This window comes from Trematomus bernacchii, unplaced genomic scaffold (assembly GCF_902827165.1).
Source record: "Trematomus bernacchii unplaced genomic scaffold, fTreBer1.1, whole genome shotgun sequence".
NCBI lineage: Eukaryota > Metazoa > Chordata > Actinopteri > Perciformes > Nototheniidae > Trematomus > Trematomus bernacchii.
In genome coordinates this window covers 7,630,285-7,655,683 of record NW_022987973.1, presented here as the reverse complement: position 1 = coordinate 7,655,683, position 25,399 = coordinate 7,630,285, and the positions used below count along the sequence as shown (strand labels likewise).

The 25,399-nt window shown below is 40.1% G+C and overlaps 1 protein-coding gene across 1 annotated transcript in view; it reads left to right on the top strand.

Moving 5' to 3' along the window:
• myo1ea (myosin IEa) overlaps window positions 1-25,399 on the top strand; it is a 46,131-nt gene that overhangs the window by 9,821 nt on the left and 10,911 nt on the right. Inside the window, 18 exon segments of the mRNA XM_034116257.1 lie at window positions 4,044-4,187; window positions 5,194-5,283; window positions 6,289-6,383; window positions 10,262-10,349; window positions 12,103-12,192; window positions 13,187-13,318; window positions 13,611-13,745; window positions 14,020-14,152; window positions 17,010-17,206; window positions 17,310-17,390; window positions 17,791-17,877; window positions 17,966-18,049; window positions 19,263-19,430; window positions 20,421-20,506; window positions 22,631-22,712; window positions 22,921-23,027; window positions 24,303-24,401; window positions 24,808-24,952. Of these exon segments, the coding sequence (XP_033972148.1) occupies window positions 4,044-4,187; window positions 5,194-5,283; window positions 6,289-6,383; window positions 10,262-10,349; window positions 12,103-12,192; window positions 13,187-13,318; window positions 13,611-13,745; window positions 14,020-14,152; window positions 17,010-17,206; window positions 17,310-17,390; window positions 17,791-17,877; window positions 17,966-18,049; window positions 19,263-19,430; window positions 20,421-20,506; window positions 22,631-22,712; window positions 22,921-23,027; window positions 24,303-24,401; window positions 24,808-24,952 (2,043 nt within the window).

Below are 25,399 nucleotides of genomic sequence, written 5' to 3'. Positions count from 1 at the left end.
TTAGTTGCTTCTTATTTTAGAACAGAGGAATTTGTCCTCATGGCTTGTATCCAGATATTCCTCAGATGGCAAAGCAGAAACTTAGTCCTAACACATGGTGCACTGTGTGTCAGATCCTGGTTTGGAAAAGGAGAACAGCACAGAAGGGAGAAATGAGGGAAAAAGTGCCGCTTATGATACCGAATCAAACCCAGCCATTTCCTGTTCCCCGAGCCAGAGCTGCTCAGCACTCTCCATATATGGTAATGGTATTTGGAGGGAAACCCTTGGCTTATGGATCAGGACTGGTATTGAAATTCCTTTGTGTTTCTGGGAAAAGGTCCGGTCCAAGAGTTTGGTTTAAATGATCTGAATGTCTTTGATTTTCAAAAGAAAAACGAATCAGGTCTCATACCTCCATTGATACCTTTTGTTGAAGCATTTTAAGGATATCATTTTGTTCAAACATCTTATTAACACAATATATTAATGATGACAGACGCTCAGTTGTGTGGTGTCATGCTCAGGAGGAAGTCTGTGGCTCCTTGGTGTTGGTGTTGTTGTTGTTGTTGTTGTTGTTATGGCCACCATAGATGTGCCAGATGTCCCTCGTGTATGTATGTGTGTTTACTGTATGACGCCTCCTCCACAGGCCTTCAGTAACTCATATTTCAATCTGATGGGATGTCTTATCCTTCACCCTCTAAAAAACTGATTGTGTTGTTGTTTGTTTGAGTTGTTCGAGCATTTACATTAAGAGTTACAGCTCAAAACTTGGAACAGAACAGAAGAGATCTTTGCATGGGAAGTGACCCTCCACCCCTATAACAATCACTGCAGTAGAGACCCTCAACCCCTGGCAGCTATTACTGCTCGGCAGCCAGCGGCAGAGCAGAGGTTGTTTCAGGCACCTCCCTGACGGCATTGTGTGTGTGCTGTGTGTGTACTGTAAGTGTACTGTGTGTGTGTGTGTGTACTGTATTTGTGCAGCTACTCCCTTGGTCCGCTGCTGTAAGTGAGAATATTTTCTTAGTCCTCTTGCCTCATTAAACAAGGCCTAAAACAAAACGGATGAAGCAATCCTCAGAATATTTGACGCCTACCTCCTACGTCTCCGGCTTATTACCTCTCCCTTCTTGAATCTGCACACTTTCATTCCAGACATAGCAGACAGAGGTTAAATATAGCATGTTCAATTGTTTTCACTTTGTGGCCAGCACTCGCTCTTGACGTCTGCTTTAAAAGAAACGTTTTTCATATGTACTTATTCTATTAAGAAGGTGGCACCGAAAGGATAGCTGGTAATTTACTAAATAAAAAAGAGTGTTTAAGTTTATTATCTTATACAAAGAACAGTGAATACAGGCTCCATCTCTATATCCATTTTCTTCAGTCCTAATACTTTAACATTTTGCACTCTTTTACACTTTATATTTTCTTAATACATATATATATGTGATGTTGTTTTATCTCCATTATCAACTATTAAACGACTTATCCTCCTTTTTTCCAAGGTTTCTAACTTACTTTAAAAAGTGTTCCCTTCTCCAAATCAAGGATCTTAAGTTCCTTAAGTTTCCTCCCTTTCTTCACAACATTGATTTGCAACTCAAACTCCTATCAAATGTTTGGATTTGACTCAATGTCAGGTGGTGCTTTTGTCCCTGAGAGTGACGTCAGCCTGTCTTTGTTGCTAAGGAAGGAAATAGGTCAGCATCTCCCTCTGCCGCACCTCAAAAGCAGTAAAACCTGGTAATGGGTGTGATCTGGAGAATTAATCAAGCTATAATTTGCTGCTTCCCTCCTGAGGGAAAATACCCACTGGATTTGGGTGAAAAAGCTGTTAACATTCTTCGTCATCTCCCATGCTATGTCTGAGTCTGTAAAGTGGTTTACATTTTGCTGTTGTAATGAATAAAGCCACCCTGGAGGATATTAAAAGTGTTCTGGTGCCGTGGCTAAGTAATTTAGAGTTAATTACTAAATACAAAATGTCTTTCCACTGGTTTATTTTGTACTTTGTGTACACTTTGTGGATCTGGGGTTTGCTTTATGCTGTTTTTGTTTTATCGATCTAATTTTTCTGTGAGAGCAACTCACTTTAGCTTACATATGTTACTGTTTTTTTACTACTAAAGATTGTGTGTTATATTTGTGGGAGTTCAGAGTAATGTGTATATATATAATGAATATTCTTGTGATATTATACGTGGTTCATTATATTTAAAGTGGACCTATCATGCTATATTTGAATAATATAGTGTAGGACCATACCTATATAAGGCATATTTATACTTTTTTTTTCTTCAAAATACCAAACAGATCATGCATTTTAGCCATGCCTCATTTCGCTCAATTTGCACTGTTTTAGCTCTGTTTTTGCAAGGGCTGATTCTGTGAGAACAGCACCATCTACAGGCCTGGCATATGTACTACAGCGTCTCCAGCGCTTTCGAACGGCAATGGCCGTGGCTGTCTCCTCCTGATTGGTGGAGTTGGCCCAATAGCCGTAGCGCCACTGTCCTGACGTCAGGACAGTGTTCAAATCTGGATCAGTTTTTATCAGATCCGTTGCAGCCCCTTTTTTTAGAGATTTGGGTATGGAGGAAAATAGAGAGGGTTGTGTTTTCTGATACTTGGTGAGTTCCCTGGAACACCGGGGACACATATTCATGTATAAAAGACCTACAAAAGTGCATTTTGCATGATAGGTCCCCTTTAAATCAGAAAGACCACACCACCTTGTTGTAACTCTTGGAAATGGCATCTGAGAAAAATAACATTTTTACCAGAGTCCTTAAAGAGCTCTCCTGTAGCTTTTGATCGTATCACACACATGATCTTCATCAGCAAATGGGGTGTGACCATATGTCAAAGGATTGTCATTGTTTTACGATTTAATTTTTTTCGAGCTCTTTCATGACTTTGAATGTGTGCTTAATAAGTTAAAGCTCAAGTGAATTCTTGACCTTGGATATAGCAGTAGAGTAAACTATTAAGTCCTCCGCGACTCGACTCTGGATAAGCGCTTTATGATGGATGGATGCAAACAATAAAACTCATTCATACTTTGTCCATTAAACTGTACGATGTATACGTTGGTCTCCATAGATATCTCAACATAATGTCATGGCAACCCATACAATAATAAACATTTAATAAAAAACTAAAATGTCGACCTTATGGTGGCACAATCAGAAAAACAAGGGGTTCATTACAGTTGGATTTTTAGGATTCATCCTTTGGGTAATGTGAATGTTTAAACACAATGATAATGGAAATCAATAAAATAGTTGGAGGAAAGACAGACTGACGAGAATAGCTAAAAAGATATGGGTAAATATGATTATGTTCTCAAAATCTACACTTCTGCAACATAAAATATAGTATCTTGCTGTTAAATAGGACTGACTGAATGATTTCTTAGCCTTAAAGTTATTGTTAAGATTGCCACTCTTCTCCTTCCCATACTTCCTCACTTAGGAGGGAGGAAGTCAAGAGTTAACTTGTGTGTTGACTAATGCTCTGGATTCTGTCTGCAGCTTTGAGTGGTTCTCCGTCCAGGGGAAAGAGACTCACTCCTCGCAGCACATTGTGACCCTCGTCCACAGTAGCCAGACAACACTGACTCATAGCACATGATGAATGACCTCAGTTCTCCGAAGACTCACTCAGCTGAAACAAAAAAACAGGATTAGTGAAAAACCGATTGTTAGGATGTGGATAAAAGTTGGGCAAGAGCATCTTTAACACTTGGACAAATAACCAAAGCACTACTGGGAATCTGACCTTGCAAGATTTTAAAGTAAACACAGCTCATCGTGCTGCCTGGATCAGAAAATGTGCACACTGTGACTTTTGTTGCTGTGATAATAACCATTTTCCGTTGGCTTTCATTTGTATGATAAAACCACAAAACCTCAGCCTCTGAGTATGCTGTGAAGCCTAAATGCTCTCATGTAACAGTGCTATGTCCCCTTGATGTCAGACTCTCGATTAGTCCACGCTATCCCTTTGTGTCTTTGTGAATGAACTAACAATACATTGTATGTGTTTTGTTGCAGGAGAGCCGGGGGCACTACCGGTACCACTGGCAGAGCCACAATGTCAAACACAGCGGAGTGGATGACATGGTGCTGCTCAGCAAGATCAATGAGGATGCCATCGTGGACAACCTCAAGAAGAGATACATGGATGACTACATCTTTGTATCCTTTGCTTACAATCGCAATTCACAACCCGGCGAGAAATAGCCAAGCCCCTTCTCATCCCAGATATTCCCAGAATAGCTGAATGGTCATTCACAGTGTTTTTCTAGCAGTGAGTAATAGCTCAGTTCCTCCTGAGACTCTGCCGTGTGCAGGGGGCAAAGGGACCCTCTGTACGTACCTCCCTCCACTCCAAAGTCACACTGGCTTTATCTCACTGTGGTGCAAAATGTGAACAAAATGGTGTGAGAAATAACAGATTGCATCTACAGTCTTTTTTAGTCTCTTTTAACCAGCAGTATTTTTTGATTATGGTGGGGATTCAAAACATTGAGCGGTCATTTTCATACAGTACATCGCACAAATGCTAGGTTTAGGTTTCTCAAGTGCAGCTGTGGCTACACACTTAAGCTGTTCATGACGTGAAATGAGTAGATTAATGGATGAATAACCCCTTTGAAAAGCAATGCTGAACTTCTCATTGCATAAACTTCATCCACGTCCTGGCACTGCACAGGATTGTGACGTTTAGTAAATGCTGGCATTTTAAGGTTCAACATCTCTGAGTCAGGCCTTTGATTTGGGTCAATAAATAGCCGTAACTGTGAGGTCTCCATGCCAAGTCTGTGGGTCACTGTAGGCCACCCACAATGGCAGCTTTATTTTTCTTGAGCAGCATTTTGGCTGCAGGGCATAAAACCTCACAGTGTTACATGGTCGGTCTATTCTCTGTCATTTGTAAGAACTGGATACTTTTTAGCCTCAAGCCTGATCACCAAATATTCCACTGCAGCTCCATTGTACTCTGTTGACGTCAGGGCAGCCTTAGATTAAATAATTTTCCTTCATTTACAGATTTTAAATCGCTTTGTTAGTGTTATACAGATCTTTTGCCATATAAAGATAATGGTTTACAATTTATGAACACCTTGCATTTCATAGAGGGTAATAATAAATTGGTGCTATTTGTTTTACTTGTATATTCTTTAATATATAACCTCGTCAGACATATATCGGTCCCGTGCTCATCTCCATCAACCCTTTCAAGCAGATGCCATACTTCGGAGACAAAGAAGTTGAGATGTATCAGGGCGCAGTAAGTATAATACAATTTGACAAAAACCCATAAACACTAGAAACACTAGAAAAAACAAGTTCAATCTTTAAAAGTACCAATGTGCCCGGGGGTTTAAGACCACAACTGTCTGAAGGACAAAAGGCTGTTCAATTCTGGGTTAGTTGCAGTGTGTAGCTTCCAGCAGAATGGCGCAGATGTTGCTGTCAGAAACTTGACTCAACCATGGAGAAAGCTTGGCAGGACCTTCACAGAACCGCCTGTCCGAGTCTGCCTCCTCTCTTGGCCGGCATGCAGAGAGTAGGCTTGTCTCCTTAAGCCAGGAACAAACTAAAAGAGAGTCTAATATTCTTACCAACTGTGAAAGCACTCAGCATCACACATGCCAACATTTAACAGTTCAACAGGTTAGAGTTAAGTGCACTGGGTTCAGGTTTGCACAGCGTTATCAGCTCACACTGCAGAAAGTTCAGATTTGTTTAGAATAGTTTGAAACCATCATGAAGGTTATAAGTCCTATGCTGTACTCAGTGCATTCAGTGTAGACCTTTCACAATCTAGGAAATAAGCCATCAAGGCCAAAATGGGACCAAAACCAACCATAGGTTTATCCATCTATCAATGTCTTACGACTACCTTACCTAATGCAGCTTTAGTTTTTCAGAAAGGAGTGAATAGTGCATTTAGTGAGTACTATTTTTAGTGGCGGATAAATACACATTTGGTGTTCTAGTGATTATTTATGGCTGCAGGATACTGTATGTGGGATTGAGTCAAAACAAACTTCTCTGCCAATTTTCATCATATTGCAGTAACATGTCATGTGATGTAGTGTGGCTATGTTTTATTTGTTTTCTGAGAACAGAGCACATTGGCACATAAAGAATAAGCTTGATTAGATTAGAACAGAGAATACTACATGAAGTAGAAAAGTAGAGATGTTTTAACAATAAGAAAAACTATTAAATATCCCCAGATGTATACTTTTAAAGTGTTGTTGGCTAAATTATTTTTGTGAACTCTCAGGCTCAGTATGAGAACCCGCCTCACATCTACGCCCTGGCAGATAACATGTACAGAAACATGATGATTGACAGCGAGAACCAATGTGTCATCATCAGGTAAGACTTTTGATCGTTTATCATCCTCCACTTTCGTTACACATCATGAACTAATGGCATGTGACCCCACATTCATTTAGTTCTCATTTTGTTACCGCAGTGAGACTGGAGATAGTAATCTGTACAAAGTGATCTGTGCGATGTGATTGCAAAGCTGCAGCTGATCGTCCGCAGGCTGTGATAATAGTTATTTGGATGGGAACATGGGAAGGGAGCAGGTTAAACCACATCATTTGGTACAGCTGATTGACGGAGAGTGACATGTTTCTTTGGTGTTTTTCCATTATATATATATATCTCACTATAAGCTTTAGTGAAATGTAGGAATGCACTACAGAAGTAAGTGAAAACCGTGCACTGTTGACTGCTGGATCTGGACTCAGGATGTGAGATGGGAACAAAGCAGCTGTTATTGTGGCTATTTTTGAAAAAACTTCCTGGTTTAACAAGAACAAAAAACAAACAGCAGGAAGAACACCTGCATGTTCCTTGGCCTAGTATAAGTATTTTTGTAAGATTCAGGTTTTTTTTAAGTACTTTTACAGCCTGTTTGAGTTTGTTGGTGATTGTTTTTGAGCTACAAATCTGCATGGAGAGAAATGTGTGGTGTCATGATCCCAGTGTGCCAGTCACCTGAGCAGCGCGGTTGCTATAGTGCTTACCTCATGACGAATGACCCCTGCTTCAGCACTTTCGTCCGTTGTTTGGACAGCCAGCAGTTGCTAGTTCAGTTTCCCACATAAAGGCACTGAGGTGGATTTTGTGATCGACTACATCAGCTAACAAAAGCATGGAAGTGGTTTTATGATGAAGCAGGTCACAGCAAACAAAGGCTGCTGTGAACTGCTGGCCAGGCAGTGTGGGCAGCATTGGTCTGTGTTAGCGCTTTTACATATTTATTAAGAAAATGTGTGAATTTACCAAAAGGGGGATTCAGGATGAAATTGTAGCACAGTTGTGACTTTTTGCCTTTTCATTTACTTCATCCGCCTGCCAACTGCTTACATCAGCATGTGACTTATTTATCTAGGCCTCGACATCTGGATCAGATATGAAAGGGATGAATTGCAGCAGGTTGGTGTTTCAGTTTGGCACTTCCAACCAAACTATAAGATGAACTCTTAGCTTAGATCAGAAATACACGATCATTAAAGGTGGGGTATATGTCATTTATTTCAGATACACTTTTTGTTATATTCCATGGAATGCTCTTAACATCCCGATAGCAATGGATATATTAAATGCTTTGACAATAAATACATAAAAAAAATTAATCTGTGGAAGCCGTGGTGCTGTAAAAAGCACGACCAATTATTTTAGCCGGCCCGGCTAAAATAACTGGATGGCCTACCTGCCTGTCAGCCTTCCATCTGTGCACAAACTTATCTCGTGCCCTCATTGGTCATGTGCGCGTTCGTGTGTGTTGGAGGAGGGGCTCTATAAGGAAGTGGCAGATTTTTTTCCGGTTGTGTATTTTCAAATTCTAGCGCTGGTTTCTCCAAAATTACCTACCCCACCTTTAAGTTGACGATTTCAAAAGAACTCCTTAAAGTAGACTTAACTGTCAGTTTTTCACACAGCATGTCACCTAAAGGGTTCTTTCAACCAAACTTAATGAAAGGCAGATGTATTTAATGTTGGCTGTCAGTTTAGCAGGATTCATTTTCTAATGACAAGTTGCATGTCTTAATCCACCTTAAATTGTCCACTGACTCTAATTGATGGCTTTGATTCAGAGACAGCTGATGCCGTGACTTGCTTCACAGGTAGCTGATGTTATCTACTACTTTTATCTACTACTGTTGATTCAGTCTTTTGTCCAGAGGCCTTGCTGAATCACCAGTGCAGTGTTCCCCACAGCTGCTGCACATGATTTCCTAAACCAGTCCAGTGTTTCTCTCCTTCCTCTCCAAGGAACTGAGGGCAGCAAATGAATTATTTTAGTCTAAATGGACGATTGATGGTGCTGCTTTGAAGTATGCTGCTCAACAGTTCAGGGATTGTATTTGACCAAGTTAGACGTCTTACTGCTGCTGGTTTAACTTATACCATATACCATATTTTTACCATTTAAAAAATGTTCATACAATCTGCTCACTTGCTTTCATCAATTCTTCTGTAATAAAAAAAGAAAAAGGTTTAATAACACAACCACAATTATAGCTTCACATGTTTGCAGAAGGCAATTAATCAATTTCTTTGTCTTTTCTTTGATTTATGTCATTTAAAGTTTCAAAACATGACACATTTTGAACAACATCTGTGTATTTTGGACTGTTATAGTTGGTCCTAAAACAGATGAGTGCAGGCTCCTGTGGCTTGAAGTCAATCACACGTTGACTTTTGTGAGACCCTGGGAATTCAATGCTGTTGCATTATCACAGAAGAATTCAGTCTACTTGAACATACTGTACATGCAACAAGTTATTTGTGATATCGCCTTATTAGATTTAAAACCACCAAAACAAAATCTTGAATGTGCATCCTTCTCATAGCTGATGTCAGTAATGATTTATGAAATGTAAGGCTTTAACCTCCATGCCTCTGCATCTCATTGTTTCCCTCATGTCCTTGTTTGGTTAATAAATCACTGCGGAAGTTAACAATGCCTTCTGCATTTCAGCACCACAGAAATGAGTCTCGCCCATTTTGGGGGCTCGAAATGGGACTAAGACTCCCGCTGCTGCTTGTGTTGAAAATAGCTCATCAGAGAAAAAACTTTCATGAGGAGAAAACAATGCTTTCAGAGGAGCTCTTGAGGTTAAAAAGAAAAACTCAGCATATTGGTTTCTTGTTGTGAGTTGAACAGTAAGTGTGCATTGATGAAGCCCAGACAATGCCAAAGGATTTGGGAGAAACAAGGAGGTGAATATAGGGGGAGGGTTACAACCATATAGAGGCTGCTGTGTAATAGAGTGGCTCCCATGACTTCCTCTGGCAACCTTTAACAGTCTGCAGCTGTGTTTCTCACAGAGGCATTACCAACCTTACTCTCCTTTAAGGCACAGAAAGAAAAAAAACAGACGCCACTGTCATCCACTGCCAAACCACATATGTCAAAAATAAGTATGACACAAGTGAAAGGCAAGGAGAAAAATAGACAAGTGTAGGGAGAGGGAGAGAGAAATGAGGGAAAAATCTGTGAATATGACAAAACAGGATTAATGTCCTTGTTGCATTCATCTGACCAGATGTGCTGCGGCTAACACACATTTAGCCTCTGAGCTGAAATGTGGATTCTAGTTGCAACACACATTTTGTTTTAATAATGAAATGTGCAAATGAAAGCAGGAGCTCTCCTGTTTGTTTACCAGGGTTACACTAAAGTCATCTTAACTTAGGTGGACACAAAATACAGACGCACACATACATAAAACTGCAAATTATTCAATTTCAATTAGTCTTAACTGTCTTAAATGTAATGTTTGTACAGCCTTTAAACATTGAATAAGATCAGTAGTTGTGACTTCATATAGAGCAGGATTTTAACATGTTAATAATTAATATGGTCATTTACTTTGTTGATTGATGGCACATGGGATCCAAAAGTAACCTCATATATAATTAGGACAATGTTTCACCACATCCAGTAGCTCTATCCTGTTTGTTGCTGTGTGTTCAGAACAAACACATACATAAGCAAATCACTGACAGCTTATCGGCAATATATTTAACTTGTTATTATGGACACCACAACCAAGTAAGCATGAATTAATGGTGTCCAACTAGGTCTGTCTGAATCTATAAACGTAACGTTTGAGCATAAGGTCAGGTGTCACATGCTATCAGTTTTTGCATTGGGTGGATTTAAATGTGACTTTAAAAGCTTGGATTGCATGTACTGTACGTGAAAACATGTGCTTAAATGTGTTTTTCAGCGGAGAGAGCGGTGCAGGGAAGACCGTGGCGGCCAAATATATCATGGGCTACATCTCCAAAGTGTCAGGGGGCGGACCCAAAGTACAGGTGAGCTGCTGCTTGTCTTTGAGGACAGTATGTAATAGAGACATTGAGGAGTATAGATGAAATGACAACTTGGCAGGACTCCATTTATTTAAAGGAGTTTATGATTGTCATTATTGATGCTCAATGTTATGTTCTGAAATAATATTCAAATGAAAGTATAAAGACCTCACGAGAATAAAAAGTACAATCCTGGGAAAAGCATCTTCTCTTTAATATTCACTTGATAAGGTTTTTTCTTTTGGAAAAGGTTGGAATGCACAGATGCCTCTTCTATCATTATAACTAGTGTTAACATATATTTGTGACGAAGAGGAAATTCATTTCTTATGTAACATTTTCAAATTAAAGCGTAACCTTCTATATCCATATCATAATCATCTTTTATCTTTACGGGTTAACGAGTCATTCACAAATTGAGCCAAGTCCTTAACACCACTGCTGACTTGTATGAAAACAAACAACCTGTTGCAGCTTCATTCCTGCACTCATTCCTCTCCTTAGACCCAGATCTCCTCTTTATTCCCCATTATCAGCCCATCAGCAGCCTCTTATTCTCCCAACCCCCTTCAGCCATCTGGCAGTCCCTCTAACCAGCAGATGTCCTGTTCCTAAGCTCGATAAAGATCTAAAGTTTGATGAGGAAATGCCTGCACCATGATGGCACTGGGATTTTTTATATTAATCCACTCAGAGCTTCTTCCACCAAGGGACATAAGAAGTCATCTTCAGGCTTTAAATGTATCCGTCGAGCTGACAGACTGACTAAGTCCCATGTGTTAAACTCATGGGATATATTTGCCAGTTACAGTGTACATGTATACCCTAATGCTAGTTATGAAAATAACTGTCTTGATGTGGTTTGTTTAAACAAATGTGGCCTTTACAGCAGACACGCACACACACACTAAAACAAACCCACACACACACACACACACACACACACACACACACACACACACACACACACACACACACACACACACACACACAACACACACACACACACACACACACACACACACACACACACACACACACACACACACACACACACACACACACACACACACACGTGTATACGTGTATACGTATGTCTCGACCTCTTCCAGCTCCTGTTCAGCATCATTTCTCTTTCACATTTTGTACACATTGTGCGGTATGCTTAGTTCAGCATGTGCATTCTTATGCAACCTGTTTATGGTGTGGGTGTGTGTGCAAGAATGCTTTTGAATAGATAAATACTTCCTGTCAGCAACATGTATGTTCATCTGTCTGAGTCACAAAAGCTAATCATATCTATCAATAATGATAATTAATTAAAATGAGACTGTTTTATAGACATATGGACACCATATTCAAAATGTGTCTTCACTTTGAGATGATATCCCTAGGATTCAGTTTGTTTCTTAAGCTCCACAAATAAATCAAGTACAAATATTGTCAAACTAGTGTTCGGTGACACTCTTCTGCTTTGGAGAAGTAAAATATGATGAATTGGTCAATTAATAACCGTATAGTTCTCCATAAATAAACTTGATGTCCCAAGGGCAGTGCTTATTTTTTACTTTCATACAGGACTAAATTTAGAAATGCAAACAATTCCAAGAAATAACTTCCATTCAACTTCTGTGTACAATAAAGGAAGTCGGAATAGCTCTGTCTGCTGGACCGTTTTAAAGCTCATGTGTTTTCTGACGTACAGATGGCTCACAGGAAACATAGCTAAAGGCTTTTTGCTTCTGTTTCCTTGCAGCACGTCAAAGACATCATCCTGCAGTCCAACCCGCTGCTAGAGGCCTTCGGCAACGCCAAGACCGTGAGGAACAACAACTCCAGCAGATTTGTAAGGCTTTTATTCCTGAGTTTTTCCACTTTTTGTAAATCAGAATGCCTTGCATTTCAGGTCAATTCATAACTGGTCGGTATTAACCAAAAAAAGCATATGGATATCCATTTCAAAGAGTGTTAACGGGCAACATAAAAAGGTCAGCCTCCCTATTTTGCATGTGTATGTGCCAAACCTGACTTGCAGTGTATGTGAGGTCAACTCTGGGAAACAAACACAAAATTGGAATTACCCACTGCCTGAATATCCTAAACTGTGTAGCTCAGAGATAAATACATGCAGTAGGTAGTACTTACCCCAGAATAATTTGAGGACTCAACTTTTTTGTGGCGCACCTTTGGGTCTAAGCGGAGACTTTTGAAAATAAAGATTTGCAGTAACAGCTTTCCTGTTTAACTGCATGGGGAAGCAAACCTCATGTGTGTCCTGGTCAACCAGAGCTGTGCTGTAAGGACATATCTTACAGAAAAACATGCATGCAGAACCACTGAGTTACATCCTGCCCTGCCTACAAAGGATCTGGGTCAATAAGGGCTGAACATTGGAAAAGGCAAAGCTCATTTAAGGACACGTTTATTAGTGTTCAGATTAGCATACAATGCAGCATTGTCTCGGTAGTCGTGATTTTTTCAGATCCAATTTTGTAGAAATTACTTTGGTTTGGCACTCCTGGCCTTAAATCACAGCTCTTAAAGTACTATCTTTCAATAAATAGTGTGTCTGTTCACTATTAGGCCTGGAACAGATATTATATTACAGGCTTGCCTGGAGAAGAGAGCGAGACAAAAAGCAAGGATCGGATTTTGATGTACACACACACACACACACACACACACACACACACACACACACACACACACACACACACACACACCACTATCAACCGTATAACAGCCAGGTGCCAGTATTTCAGACCTTATAGCTCTGGCTTTGAGTTTTATTGCGGCCTACTCCAATACGGGAAAAATAAAAACATGCTTTGATCCATCAGGGGAAATACTTTGAGATCCAGTTCAGTTCCGGTGGAGAGCCAGACGGGGGGAAAATCTCCAACTTTCTCCTGGAGAAGTCACGTGTCGTCATGAGGAATCCTGGAGAGAGGAGTTTCCATATATTCTACCAGGTGAGGCTTATTATTCGAGCTGCGGACACATATGGCTCGTGAAGAGGGTCTGCGAGGGGATTTGAGGACACGTTGGGTTAGACGTGCCATTTGGCTGCAGGAACAGGGTTAATCTGTTTTCACTGGGAATTGGTCCCTGGAAGAGATGGTTAATTTTTACTAGTGCAGTTTTCTTCACATGAAAAGTGGAGCACAGTGTATAAATGAAAGCCTGAAAAGGTATTAAAATGATAATACAAACAGGCTTTGTGCAAAATCTGTCCACAATACTCTATTTGTTTCTGCTTTACAGTTGATAGAAGGAGCCACTGCAGAGCAGAAGGGCACCCTGGGAATCACAAGCTTAGATTACTACACTTACCTCAATCAGTCCGGTTCCTACAAAGTGGACGACATCAACGACAAGAGTGACTTCCAGGAGACAACGGTACGGTCCCTTCTGGCAATAGTTTAACACCTTCAGTGGTGTTGTGAGTGTCTATTATTCTCATACCAGTGTTCACGTGACTCCTTCTTTTAACATTCCTCCCTCTCCCTACCAGTTCTCTTTTGTTTTCTTTTCCAATGATCTCCTCCTGGTTTTGTTTACCAGTGAGACCGCAACAGGAGTAATTAGAGGACATGAGCTAGGTGCCAGAGGAGCGAGTAAACCCACACTGAAGACCTAATTTAGCATGATATTTTTCTTTTTCTTTTCCCAGCATGCAATGGATGTGATTGGCATCTCATCGGAGAACAACTCCATGGTGCTTCAGATTGTGGCCGGAGTCCTGCACCTGGGAAATATCACTTTCAAGGAAGCAGGAAACTACGCTGCTGTGGAGAGTGAAGAGTGTAAGTAGGCTCACTATAGGACTGTTGTGCTTAATGTGGCCACATTTGTTTTGTTTATTAGGAAATCAAATGTAATCATCTCTTACAAAAAACGACTTCTATCGTTTCACTTGTTTCCCTCTCCTTCAAAACTGTAATGTTTTTATGCTCAGCCTGAGAGAAACAGCTTTTTAAGTTTAAGCCTGGTGGCCATTTTCAAGAAATATAAGGCATTCAAGTATCATTATAGCTTAACAAGACTTAAAGTCAACAGTTTTCTTGAGAATTATGTATCTGAAGCTGTACTTAGACATAGCTTTACTTTGAGATTTAACCTTACACTATCATGCTAACATTTTCGAAATGACAATGCTAACATGCTTATGGTTAGTTTTCAAAATGTGCAGAAGACAAGAGTCTATGGCCATGCAAGCGTTTATAACTTTGACCTGCGGTGATGCTATAGGAATTCAGTATGAATTCTTCTTCTGGTGATCATGAATATACCAACAAATCTTTACATAGTAGCTGAGATATTTCATCATGGACCAAATCGCAGGATGATCAACTTTGCCGTCCCTAGTGTCACGCAAAAAAGAAAACCTCATATATAATTATTTGGTTATGAAAGACAATTGTAAAGGGGCTCAGGTTGATTCATAGTAAATGTATTATTCTCATTACTTTATACTTTTCTTAAACGTCTCCTCTCCTCAGTGTCCTGAACTGCCCTTTGGTTGGTTTAGGAGGATTTTTCTCTCCCACCACTTTCACTCCTTACAGTTTTATTGAGAAAAATGTAACTCCCGCCAACTGTCTGGAGTAACCAGGCCATGCCAGATTACCAGAAAATATAAATAACTATTATTAGGTCTGGACTTAAAATGACTTGGAGTAATACTTTTCCAGTCCTCTTTTCTTTTGCCTTCTCTTGCCACATTTTATTCCCATGTATTTTTTCACTTTTATTTCTCCTTCCTCCCCATGCTGTGTATATGATGCAGATGAGATTGCAGTTGCCAGTGTACAAAGCCTTGGTCTGTTCTGTGCAGACGTAACAGCAGTGCTCAATAATCTCTGCTTTCCTGTTCCCTCCAGCCTCACTTACTGTGTGCTTTAGCTGCAGTGTGTTGCACATATGAAGCTTCAGCAGCCAAGTTCACATGGGCTTCAGTCAGCAGCAAGCGTCAGTGCGTCATCTGTTGTTAAAAAAAACACTGAGACTAATTGTTCTATTACAGAAAAGTGGAGATTATTATGGGTTAAATGTAACTTGATCCCGACAGTGACGTGCTGTTTTGTAAAAATGTCTATTTTAGGATATTTTGCTTCTCAAAAGGAAAGTTATTTTTGGGTTTGGCATCAGGCGTCATCAGAAAGAAGGTTTGCAGACTTCTCTCCAACTGTTACGTCAAAACCTATATATACAGTCGTGGTCACAACAAAACATTACCAGATATTCTGTCTCTGTTTGTAACATTGCCTCTTTTAAGCTGTATGTTGAGTAAAATAATTAAATTAAGATGCTGTTCTTATGGCTGTAGCTTTGAACCCTTAGCTTAGCACTAAGACCTACTCAAAGAGGGCACTGACACTGGCAAAATATTCCTTCACACTTTACCCTATATCTTTTTGTAGGAATCAATCCAGCAAGATTTCACATTACTTTTTTTCTAAATGTATTAATTAGTGAGCTTTGGAGTTGCTGGTGGTTTGTTATATATAAAGTCATGCTAGCTGTTTCTCCATTCTTCCCGTCTTATTATTCTTCTCAATTAACTTTTGAAAAAAATTAATTATTTGCAAAAATGTAAGAAAAGTCAGCTGTAAAAAGTGCTCTGGCACAGAGACACAGAAAACATTGTCATCTAACTCCTTTAAACTCTTTTCAAGCTGTCAAATATTTGCTTTAGTTCTATATTTCTAAAGTCCCTTTTTAATTAAGATCAGTTAATATTGTAGAAATAAAGCATTGAGTGACAGGATTATTGTATGTGTCACTTCCCATAAAAAGTGACACACTCCCTCCTCTCATAATCCACTTTGACTAACAAATGTCCTTCAGGGAAGCTTGTTCTTATATGAGCATTGTTCCCGTTCTCGATACACAGCCTTTGTAAAAGCCTCCGTATATAATCCATACTTTTTCCTGCGGAACACAAAGAATGGCTTTTCCTCCTGATTGAAGCTGGCGTACGGTCAGTCACACCCTTATGTCCCATAAGGGGAGCTACTGCAGTGGTCTGAAGCATTTCCAGACGCTGTGAGTCTGCAAGCCTGAGAGCCATTTCCTTTTCAGGGAAATGAGTCACTGTAATAAGGCAGGGAGGGGCTCTCAGGGGACGATATCAACGCCAGGTCGGGACAAATGCTCTGTGGTGTTCTCAACACTCTTTTTTTTCAATAGTTAGCCCAAATCTATTCTTCTATTTCACATTCAGCTCCAAATTTGTTCCCTAGTGTCCGCAGTTTAGCCACAGAATCGGCTACATTTTGTGGCTTTGTGATAAGAGTAAGTGCAGAGCAAAAAGATTCATTAAAGCTCTGGATCTGCTATGCTTCTCTCTGCTATGCAAAGGTTACTTGAAGCTGCCTTTCCAATGGATGCAATCCTGCTTTTTGATTTGCATGCTGGTTCTTTTGAGAACATTACTCTTTTCTGTTTTAGAGCAGGACCGATTAACATGCTGCTTTACTTTTCACTTTTTTTTCGATAAATACAATGTATGTTATGTGCTGTAGCATGCACTTATTCCACTTTGTAAGTGTTTGGTTAACAGAGCAGTCTGACAAAGAAGACAAATACGGTCAGCATAATTCTCATCTTTATCTATTTACACGTTTATTTATACTCTCTGTCTTCTATGTCTTTGAACAGTTCTAGCCTTTCCTGCGTTTCTGCTTGGAATTGACCAGAACCGTCTAAAGGAGAAACTGACGAGCAGGAAGATGGACAGCAAGTGGGGAAACGCAATTGAGTCCATCGACGTGACGCTGAACGTGGAGCAGGCGTGCTACACGCGGGACGCCCTGTCTAAAGCTCTACATTCACGGGTCTTTGATTTCCTGGTCGAGGTATGATTGCATTATTGAACGGTTTTAGAGTGTCCTTATGTCACAATGCTTTGATCACCTATAATAAAGCTTTATTTTAATACTACAAACCTTTTGATTGCAGTCCATCAACAAAGCCATGGTGAAAGATCATAAGGACTTTAACATCGGAGTGTTGGACATTTACGGATTTGAAATCTTCCAGGTAAGTGTTTTGGGCCGTTTTGCGGTCTGGCACATGATAAGTGGAATTTAAACGTGCAGCAACACATAAATTAGATTAACAGGTATTAACTTTGAGCATTTAAACAGATTAAACACAGAGGATAAGACTAACTAAGCATTTGGATTAAGGTCTATCTCCTGATTGAGACAGCAGACCTCCTCATGCTTTTCTAATCTGATTACTGGTTTGTTTAGTTTGCTTAATGAGAAGACGTGGACTTGTTTATAGGATGAGACTAACTGAACCGCAGTGTTTTTGTATTGTTGTTATGGTAATAGCTCTGGATTCCTATTATCCAGTACAGGTACTTAGAAGACACCTGTACTCATACTCAGTTAAATTATTCTCGATGTTATTAACTGTGTCGTCTCCTCCTCAGAAAAATGGCTTTGAACAGTTCTGCATCAACTTTGTGAATGAGAAACTGCAGCAGATATTCATTGAGCTGACACTGAAGGCCGAGCAGGTGAACTTCCTCCACATTGTTTTTTATTGCTGCCTCATTAAATGTTTTATATTCCGACTCTAAACTCTGCTAATGTCTCTTTTTGTAGGAGGAGTACGTGCAGGAGGGCATCAAATGGTCTCAGATTGAGTACTTCAACAATAAGATCGTCTGTGATCTCATCGAGAGCAAAGTGAATACAACATTATATATATTTATATATTTTTTTATAGATCTTTTAAGATGAATTGGTTAATCAAGACCAAGATTGTAGAGAAACCTTATTATATAAATAGTTGTAAATTGCAGTTTCTGATCATTGATACGTACACAAGTACACAAACCACATTTTCAATTACTTACAAATCAACATTTAAAGATTTGATAGTGAGTAGTCTCTTTAAATAACAAACGGGGCTAAATATTCTTTTTTTAAAGTTAATAAACAAGATGTTATTGATATGTTGTTTATGTGAAAACAACACAACAAAATACAATCACTAAAAAATTGAATACGAATTTAAATAGTGAACATTTGTCAGTTTTATTGGCCTCACATTGTAAACTGAATTGAAAGGGCCTGCCAGTTTGTGCTCTGGTGCCATGCGTTTTAAATGTGCCGACATGCCTCTTGATTTATCTGTCCCACTGAGAGGTCTAATCCATGAAATTTACAACAAGGGCTTTAAAACAAGCCTCCATGTGAGAGGAATCGGGGGTCTGTATCAGTGCCTGACACTTCAGCTCTTTACACCAGACCCACTTTAATCCGGTGACAACTTTACGTGTGTACTTTACCAGAGGCCTGTGTTCACTGAGTTAGTGACACAGTGGCCACTGTGCAAACTGAGGGCCATTGATCAACTGAGGACATAATGGAGCCAAGTAGGGCAGTGAGAGAGAGAGCTGCTCCACTGTTATACATTTACAGCCTTAATAGCTTTCACATCTCCTTTAGATGCTCAGTTGTTTACAAAAAGAGGAATCTTTATGTGTTTTCATGACGAATCTTATATGAAGATTTCAAGATAATTCGAAGATTTCGAAAAATAAATAATTACCATTACAATTTCCAGGCGCCGTCCTTTTCATCATAAGTATTTTATGAATATGTCTATTAACTATTATAAAAAACTAAAAAACAGTGGAGTGGAGAAGCTGGAACAACTGAGCTTTTACCATTTTTTGATTGATAATTATATCTTGCTGACTTTTTGTTGGTGTAACAAATTATTTTAAAAAGAAATCCAGTTCTACTACAGATAACACATACAGAGTGTTTATTTCAACAGATCAAATTAACAGATAAATAACATTGCAAAATATAAAATCCACGCTTGCTGCTTGTTGGTGAGTTTCAGAGCCAGTGTTGATACTAATGTAAAATATTCCCCTTGTGACCCCAGAGTCCCCCTGGCATCATGTGCATCCTGGACGATGTGTGTGCCACCATGCACGCGGTGGGCGAGGGAGCGGACCAGACCATGCTGCAGAAGCTCCGAATGCAGATCAACACACATGAACACTTCAACAGCTGGAACCAGGGCTTCATCATCCACCACTACGCTGGCAAGGTCAGTCTGAGCAGGAAATACTTTTTCAGGGGGGGAGGGTATGTCTGTTTGTCCACTCACCCTGACAACTCACATTACTGGTTTTTGACAAGCAACCCTCATAAAGGTTTGGACAAAAACATTGGTGAAATGTGGTGAAAGATTCTCTTACAAACTCGCAAAAGAAAAATTTTGATTCACAAAACAGAAAGATTACGACACTCAGTATAAGGTTTAAAGAAAACTCCATACACTTGTCTTCGCCATCGTATAACTGTAATCTGTTAAGCACACAGTCCTGACAGCAAATTCTGGAAATAGAAAGTTATTAAAATGCCATTTTTATGGTGTTGTATGATCTGTCATAAATATCAGTTAAGCAGCTGGTAATTGAATCCTGGAGCCGGTGTCGTCATCTTCAACCTTTTACGTTTTTACCATCTACAACACCACCTTTTCTCTCCTCTCTTACCAATTATGTCTGTACACTCTTATGTAACATTGTCTAACACAACTTACATGTTAACCGGCCTTATTCACCTCATACATAACAGTTCATCAGGGGTTTTTCTGCATATATTTTTGATTCTGGTGGTCTGGGCCGAGGTTGTCTCGTGTCATTCTCCAGATGTGTGATGGCCTCAGCCTGGCACACATGCCGCAGGCTTAATGAGCCGTGCCATAAAGACTTGAGGGGCTCCCATGACCGGCAGGCTCAAAACATTCCTCCAGTCTCCAGCTACAGTACAGCAGAAATAACATCGTTTAATTTATACACTTTTAAAACCGCTGCTGGTTTTATAAGGAAGCTTATCCTAGGGAGGTGTAAAGCTTGGATCGGCAACCCTTCATTTTCTTCTCCCATAAAATTCAAGCCGTTAATTTCAGCCAAAATATTAGTTACAATATTTAATTTCACACAGGTGTCATCTTTCATTTAGTCTGAGGGTTTAACCTTGTCTTCTTTGACGGTTTTGACTCTTAAGAAATCCCTCTGTGTCTCTCCTCCAGGTGTCCTACGATGCAGAGGGTTTCTGCGAGAGGAACCGAGACGTCCTTTTTAATGACCTCATTGAACTGATGCAGAGCAGCGAAATGTAAGTAGCTCCACATTGCACCGACATGTGGTGAGGATTCCTTTTGAGTGCTCTCTTCTATTGTGATGCATATGGTTATAATTGAATACATCTGAAAGAGGGTTTCAGAAGTGCATCTGGAAACTGGGGGGGGGGGGATGTCACAGAAGTGTGCAGGCCAGGTTGTGTTGTGCCCTCTGCCCTGAGTCACGTCTGGCTGTTTTCCAGATATGTGGCTTCTAGGGTCTTCCCAGTCTGGCCTCCCAAGTGCAGTCTCTCTGCGGGACTCTATAGTGGAGTCTGGTCCCCCCTGTGTTTTGGTTTCTTGGGCTTTCTTTGTGTCAAAGTAGCCATCTGTGCATGTAGCCCGCATTGTCTGTGTAACCCCTGCAGGCCTCAGACGCTCGCTCTCTTTGTGTGTACATTTTGTGAGGCACGAAAGGAGGTTATATGAAATCCTATTCAGACACATGCTGGAAAATATATATTCATGCACTTTACAACACTTGCAGGCACACAAATATATAGTACACACACACATAGATAAAAGGCTTTGGCTAAGTCACACATAAAGGAAGAAGGAAGGAAGCAGTCTTCATTCCTTAGAGCAAAGGTCTGAGGAGAGAAGAAAGGAGTGACCAGTATTGTCAGCTGCACGGCATTAGCAGACCTCTCTTTGTACTCACAACCTTCTGATCCTTTTCTTCTGTGAGACAGAAGTTTAAAACCAAACAAATACCAGTGTGGGAGAAAGCCAGAAAGAGGATGGAATTCAAAAAATTACTAACATGAAAAAAGCACACTGTGAGAATGCTGTACTAATAAACACCAAAGGCGGCAACATACAGTAAGCACGTTGAAATAAATCAGATGTTTAGCAGCAGTGTGTGTCACTGTTAGGTCAGGCCTGACAGTCACCACATTGAGCTTTGAGTTTTCAAAGGAAAAGAAACTGTCAGAGTTAAAAAAGCAGCCAAATATTCGGTGCCTGAATGACAGATGTGCGGATCACAAAAGGATCAGTGTCTATGATCATAACTTCACATAATCTTTCAGTTATCAGATAATCAAGGCAAGCCTTTTCAATGTGTAGCCTTTAAATAAGTCGTTAAAAGTGTTGGTTTTACTGACTAACTGCCTAGAAAAACTACAAGATGTCATGGTTAATTTTTAATAGCTCTTGAGTGAAACATTGTTGTCATTCATTCTCAACAGGGATTAGCTATTTTCCATAATGAAGACACGTGCTTATACACAAGCATATGAGCCAATCAAAATTGATAAGAAATACAAATAAATTCATGAATGGCAACAATGTGGCTCAGTTCATAGCTGCAGGTTTTTAAATGCACCTTTTTCTCAGTAAAAGCACATTCCTTTCTTTTACAGCTGTATATCTATAGTTCTATGAAAAATGACAAATGACCTTGTCTTCGGTTTAGAGAAACCTGAGGAGATGGAAACTTCACAAATATCTGCTACATTCTGACCAGCAGCAACACGTCATAGTGTAGTCACGATGTTATAAAACACCACAGCTGTAGTGTGAATTTAGGATAAACCAAAATGTTATTAGTGGAAATCCAAATAAACCGGGACCCTCAGGAAACACAAACTGATATTGGCCCCTTTTTAAAAAAAAAAGTTTTTGTTTTTGTTTAAGTCCTATTTCAATCAGAATTAACCAATCATTAATTGTACCCAGCCTCAGATAATAGCTTACATTCCTCTAAGGAGAAGTGGCCTTGGTGGGATTTGCTCCACAGAGAGGTGTTTGTACAAATACACCACAGTTTGCGCACACACACACACACACACACACACACACACACACACACACACACACACACACACACACACACACACACACACACACACACACACACACACACACACATACACACACACGCATAGCTTGTTTTCCCACCCTCCCCGACTCAGACCTTCCCAAGTGGTTGAGGAATTTAAACTAGTGACCTTCGTTAAAGGCCCTTGGTTCTTTAATCATTAACTGCATTTTTTGTTTTCGGAAAAGAATGAAACTCAACATTACTTTCAGTTCTACAACACTTAGTTTTTGTTGCTATAAGGATGATACCAACCTTCCTGTGTCAGTCCTAACTCCTCACCTTTGTCCTCTAACAGAGCCTTCATCAGAGCACGGTTTCCAGAAAACCTCAACGCTGAAAAGAAGGGTCGACCCACAACTGCAGGCAGCAAAATAAAGGTGTGTGTGTTCACCAGAGTGTGTGTGTACTGTATGTACCTGTCCCTCTTATTAATCATAATCGCTGGTGGAAAAAGCCTTTGAAAAGGTATCATGTGTATTTGGTGTCCTTCAGCAGTTATTCAAAGCACTTTATGTTTTCATGACTTTGACATCAATACGGTTATTAACTTCCTTGATCTTTGCTCTTACTCATTTCTTTTTCTAGAAACAAGCCAATGATTTGGTGAGCACACTGATGAAATGTACTCCACACTACATCCGCTGCATCAAACCAAATGAAACCAAGAAGCCCAGAGACTGGGAAGAGAGCCGGTAAGTGAAACACTCCACGAGTCTTCACAGCGCCTAATGCATCTTACCATCCAGAGCCTGCAAGCCCTGTATTTCAATTGATAAACGCAGACCTAGGTCACTTACTATATTCTCACACATTAAGATCAACACTAGATCATTGCGATCCATTCTTCCTCCACCGGTTTGCGCTTTTTTGCTCTTTTTTGGATATTTCTGACCAGGTCATGTGAGACGTGTTTCAGGCATTCCCCTCTCCTTATCCCTTTGTCTCAGTTTCCCCGCTCTTTCTTCGCTGCCTACAGGCTTTTGGGACTACATGTTCAGATGCGGGGTGCTGCTGTATTGTTCCGAGCCGATGACCTTCCTGTTGTGAGTCAGGCGCAGGGTGGCTCATTAATTAGCGCCGGAAGTGCTGTTTTCACAGGAAGTCTGAGTGGTCTAAGTAGTGCTAAAGGTCTTTGTTTGAGGGAAAAGTCAGTAAAAAGCAGCTGTTTTGAATACAATGAATTCTGGTCATCCCTTCCGCTAATGGAGCGGGAGATTCATGCGCCGTAGACCTGGTAGAAGATGCTTGATATTCAAATGTAAGCCAGTTGTGGAAATAAAATCAAAGTCTTCTAAAGTATTTTTGTTTCTAGATTTAAATGTAAGCTGAAGTGCAGAACTTCTTTCTCCTCCCTCTGGCAGTGAGAATAATTTTGTATCAAACTGTCCACGGTTTGGCACTTTTTGCCCAGATATCCTTGTTCGTGCTCTCATACGTTATTCTTTTTACTTTAATCTTGACTCTGAAAGCACAGTTTCTTTTTTATCTTCAGCATCCACACCAGAAACTGTTCATACATACTGTATTTCTTAAGATTTAACGCCATGCTGCCACTAGTTGACTTAAAAAGTGGCACCAGACATCCCAACTCGATACGCTGAATCAGCATTGTATGAACTAGTTTGGCAAGGGTGTGAATACAACGGGTGTATATATTTAAAGCACTCCACCTTTAAATGCTTTATTCTCATCCTTCATAATTACATACAACACAAACATGTCACAATGTCAAAAGTAAATAACAAAACATTATAAAATTATGTTGGAAAGCAGGAGAAATCCTAATGGTTAACTATCTGAATGTTATAAACGTCAATACCACCTTAAGCTGGCCCAGGGTCAGTTTTTGTGAATATATTGCAGGTTTAACTCCAATCAAAGTTTAAACAAAAAGTTGGTTATTGTGTTTTTTTTCATTTTTGTTTCGTTTTCATCTTATCCTAATGTTGATCCTTGTTTGTCTTCAGAGCAAAGCACCAAGTGGAGTACCTGGGTCTGAAGGAAAACATCAGGGTGAGGCGTGCTGGCTACGCCTACCGCAGAGTCTTCAAGAAGTTCCTCAACAGGTAACGACTCAGTCTCTGTGAGGTCACACCTTTCCGTCATTTGGTTCTTAAAAAGGGGTGCGAGTGATGAGTATGTATGCTGATATTGTCTTTATTAAACAACAAGCTATTATGTAACATATGATCCACAATTTTTCTGTCAATTTCTTTACAACATGTACATTAATTTAGTCATGACTGTAGTCCTTATGTAACCTGCCACACAGTGAGGTACACATATTTGTAATATTGTTAAAAAGGTTATCATAATGGAAAATAGAATTTAGGAAATAGAATTCTGCAAATACATATTGTATACAACATCAACATTAAAGTTTTCAGCCACTGTAATGTAGACAACCCTCCATCCAAACCCACACTACAGCAAATGTAAAATACTTGATCTGCTTTTCTTCCTGGTCCTCAGGTACGCCATCCTGACCAAAGAGTCCTGGCCGACGTGGCAAGGAGACGAGAAACAAGGCGTCCTTCACGTCCTACGGTCTGTCAACATGGACCAGGATCAGTTCCAGCTTGGTCGCACCAAGGTCTTCATTAAGGCCCCCGAGTCGGTACGTTTTGCCTCCACTTCGCCTTCACATCCTGTTCTGTTGCTTATTCTCTGCCCTTTTTAACACCACATCTTAGAACAAATATACAGGGAAATACACCACCTAGCAAATTACACCATCAGAATGTCTGCTGTCATGCAAAAAGGCCTTTTTGTTAGCAGGGAGAAAACAAAACAACCATTTTTACACTAAACACCATAAAAGGGCACTCTTGTCCCAAATCATGCTCGAATCCCTGATGCAGGGGAGGAGATTGAACCCGACCCTTGTACCACGTCAGCACTGAGTCAACACCGCGCTGCAACCACAGCCTGTACTTGTGTTTTAGTTTCAGAGTTTGGGGGGACATCGTAAAGGCTTGTCTTTTTCCACCATAACTCCTTTTTTCATGATTCCTATGAAAGCAGCACTTGTGCAAAGCCTGTGCTCTCACTTTGGTACACAGTG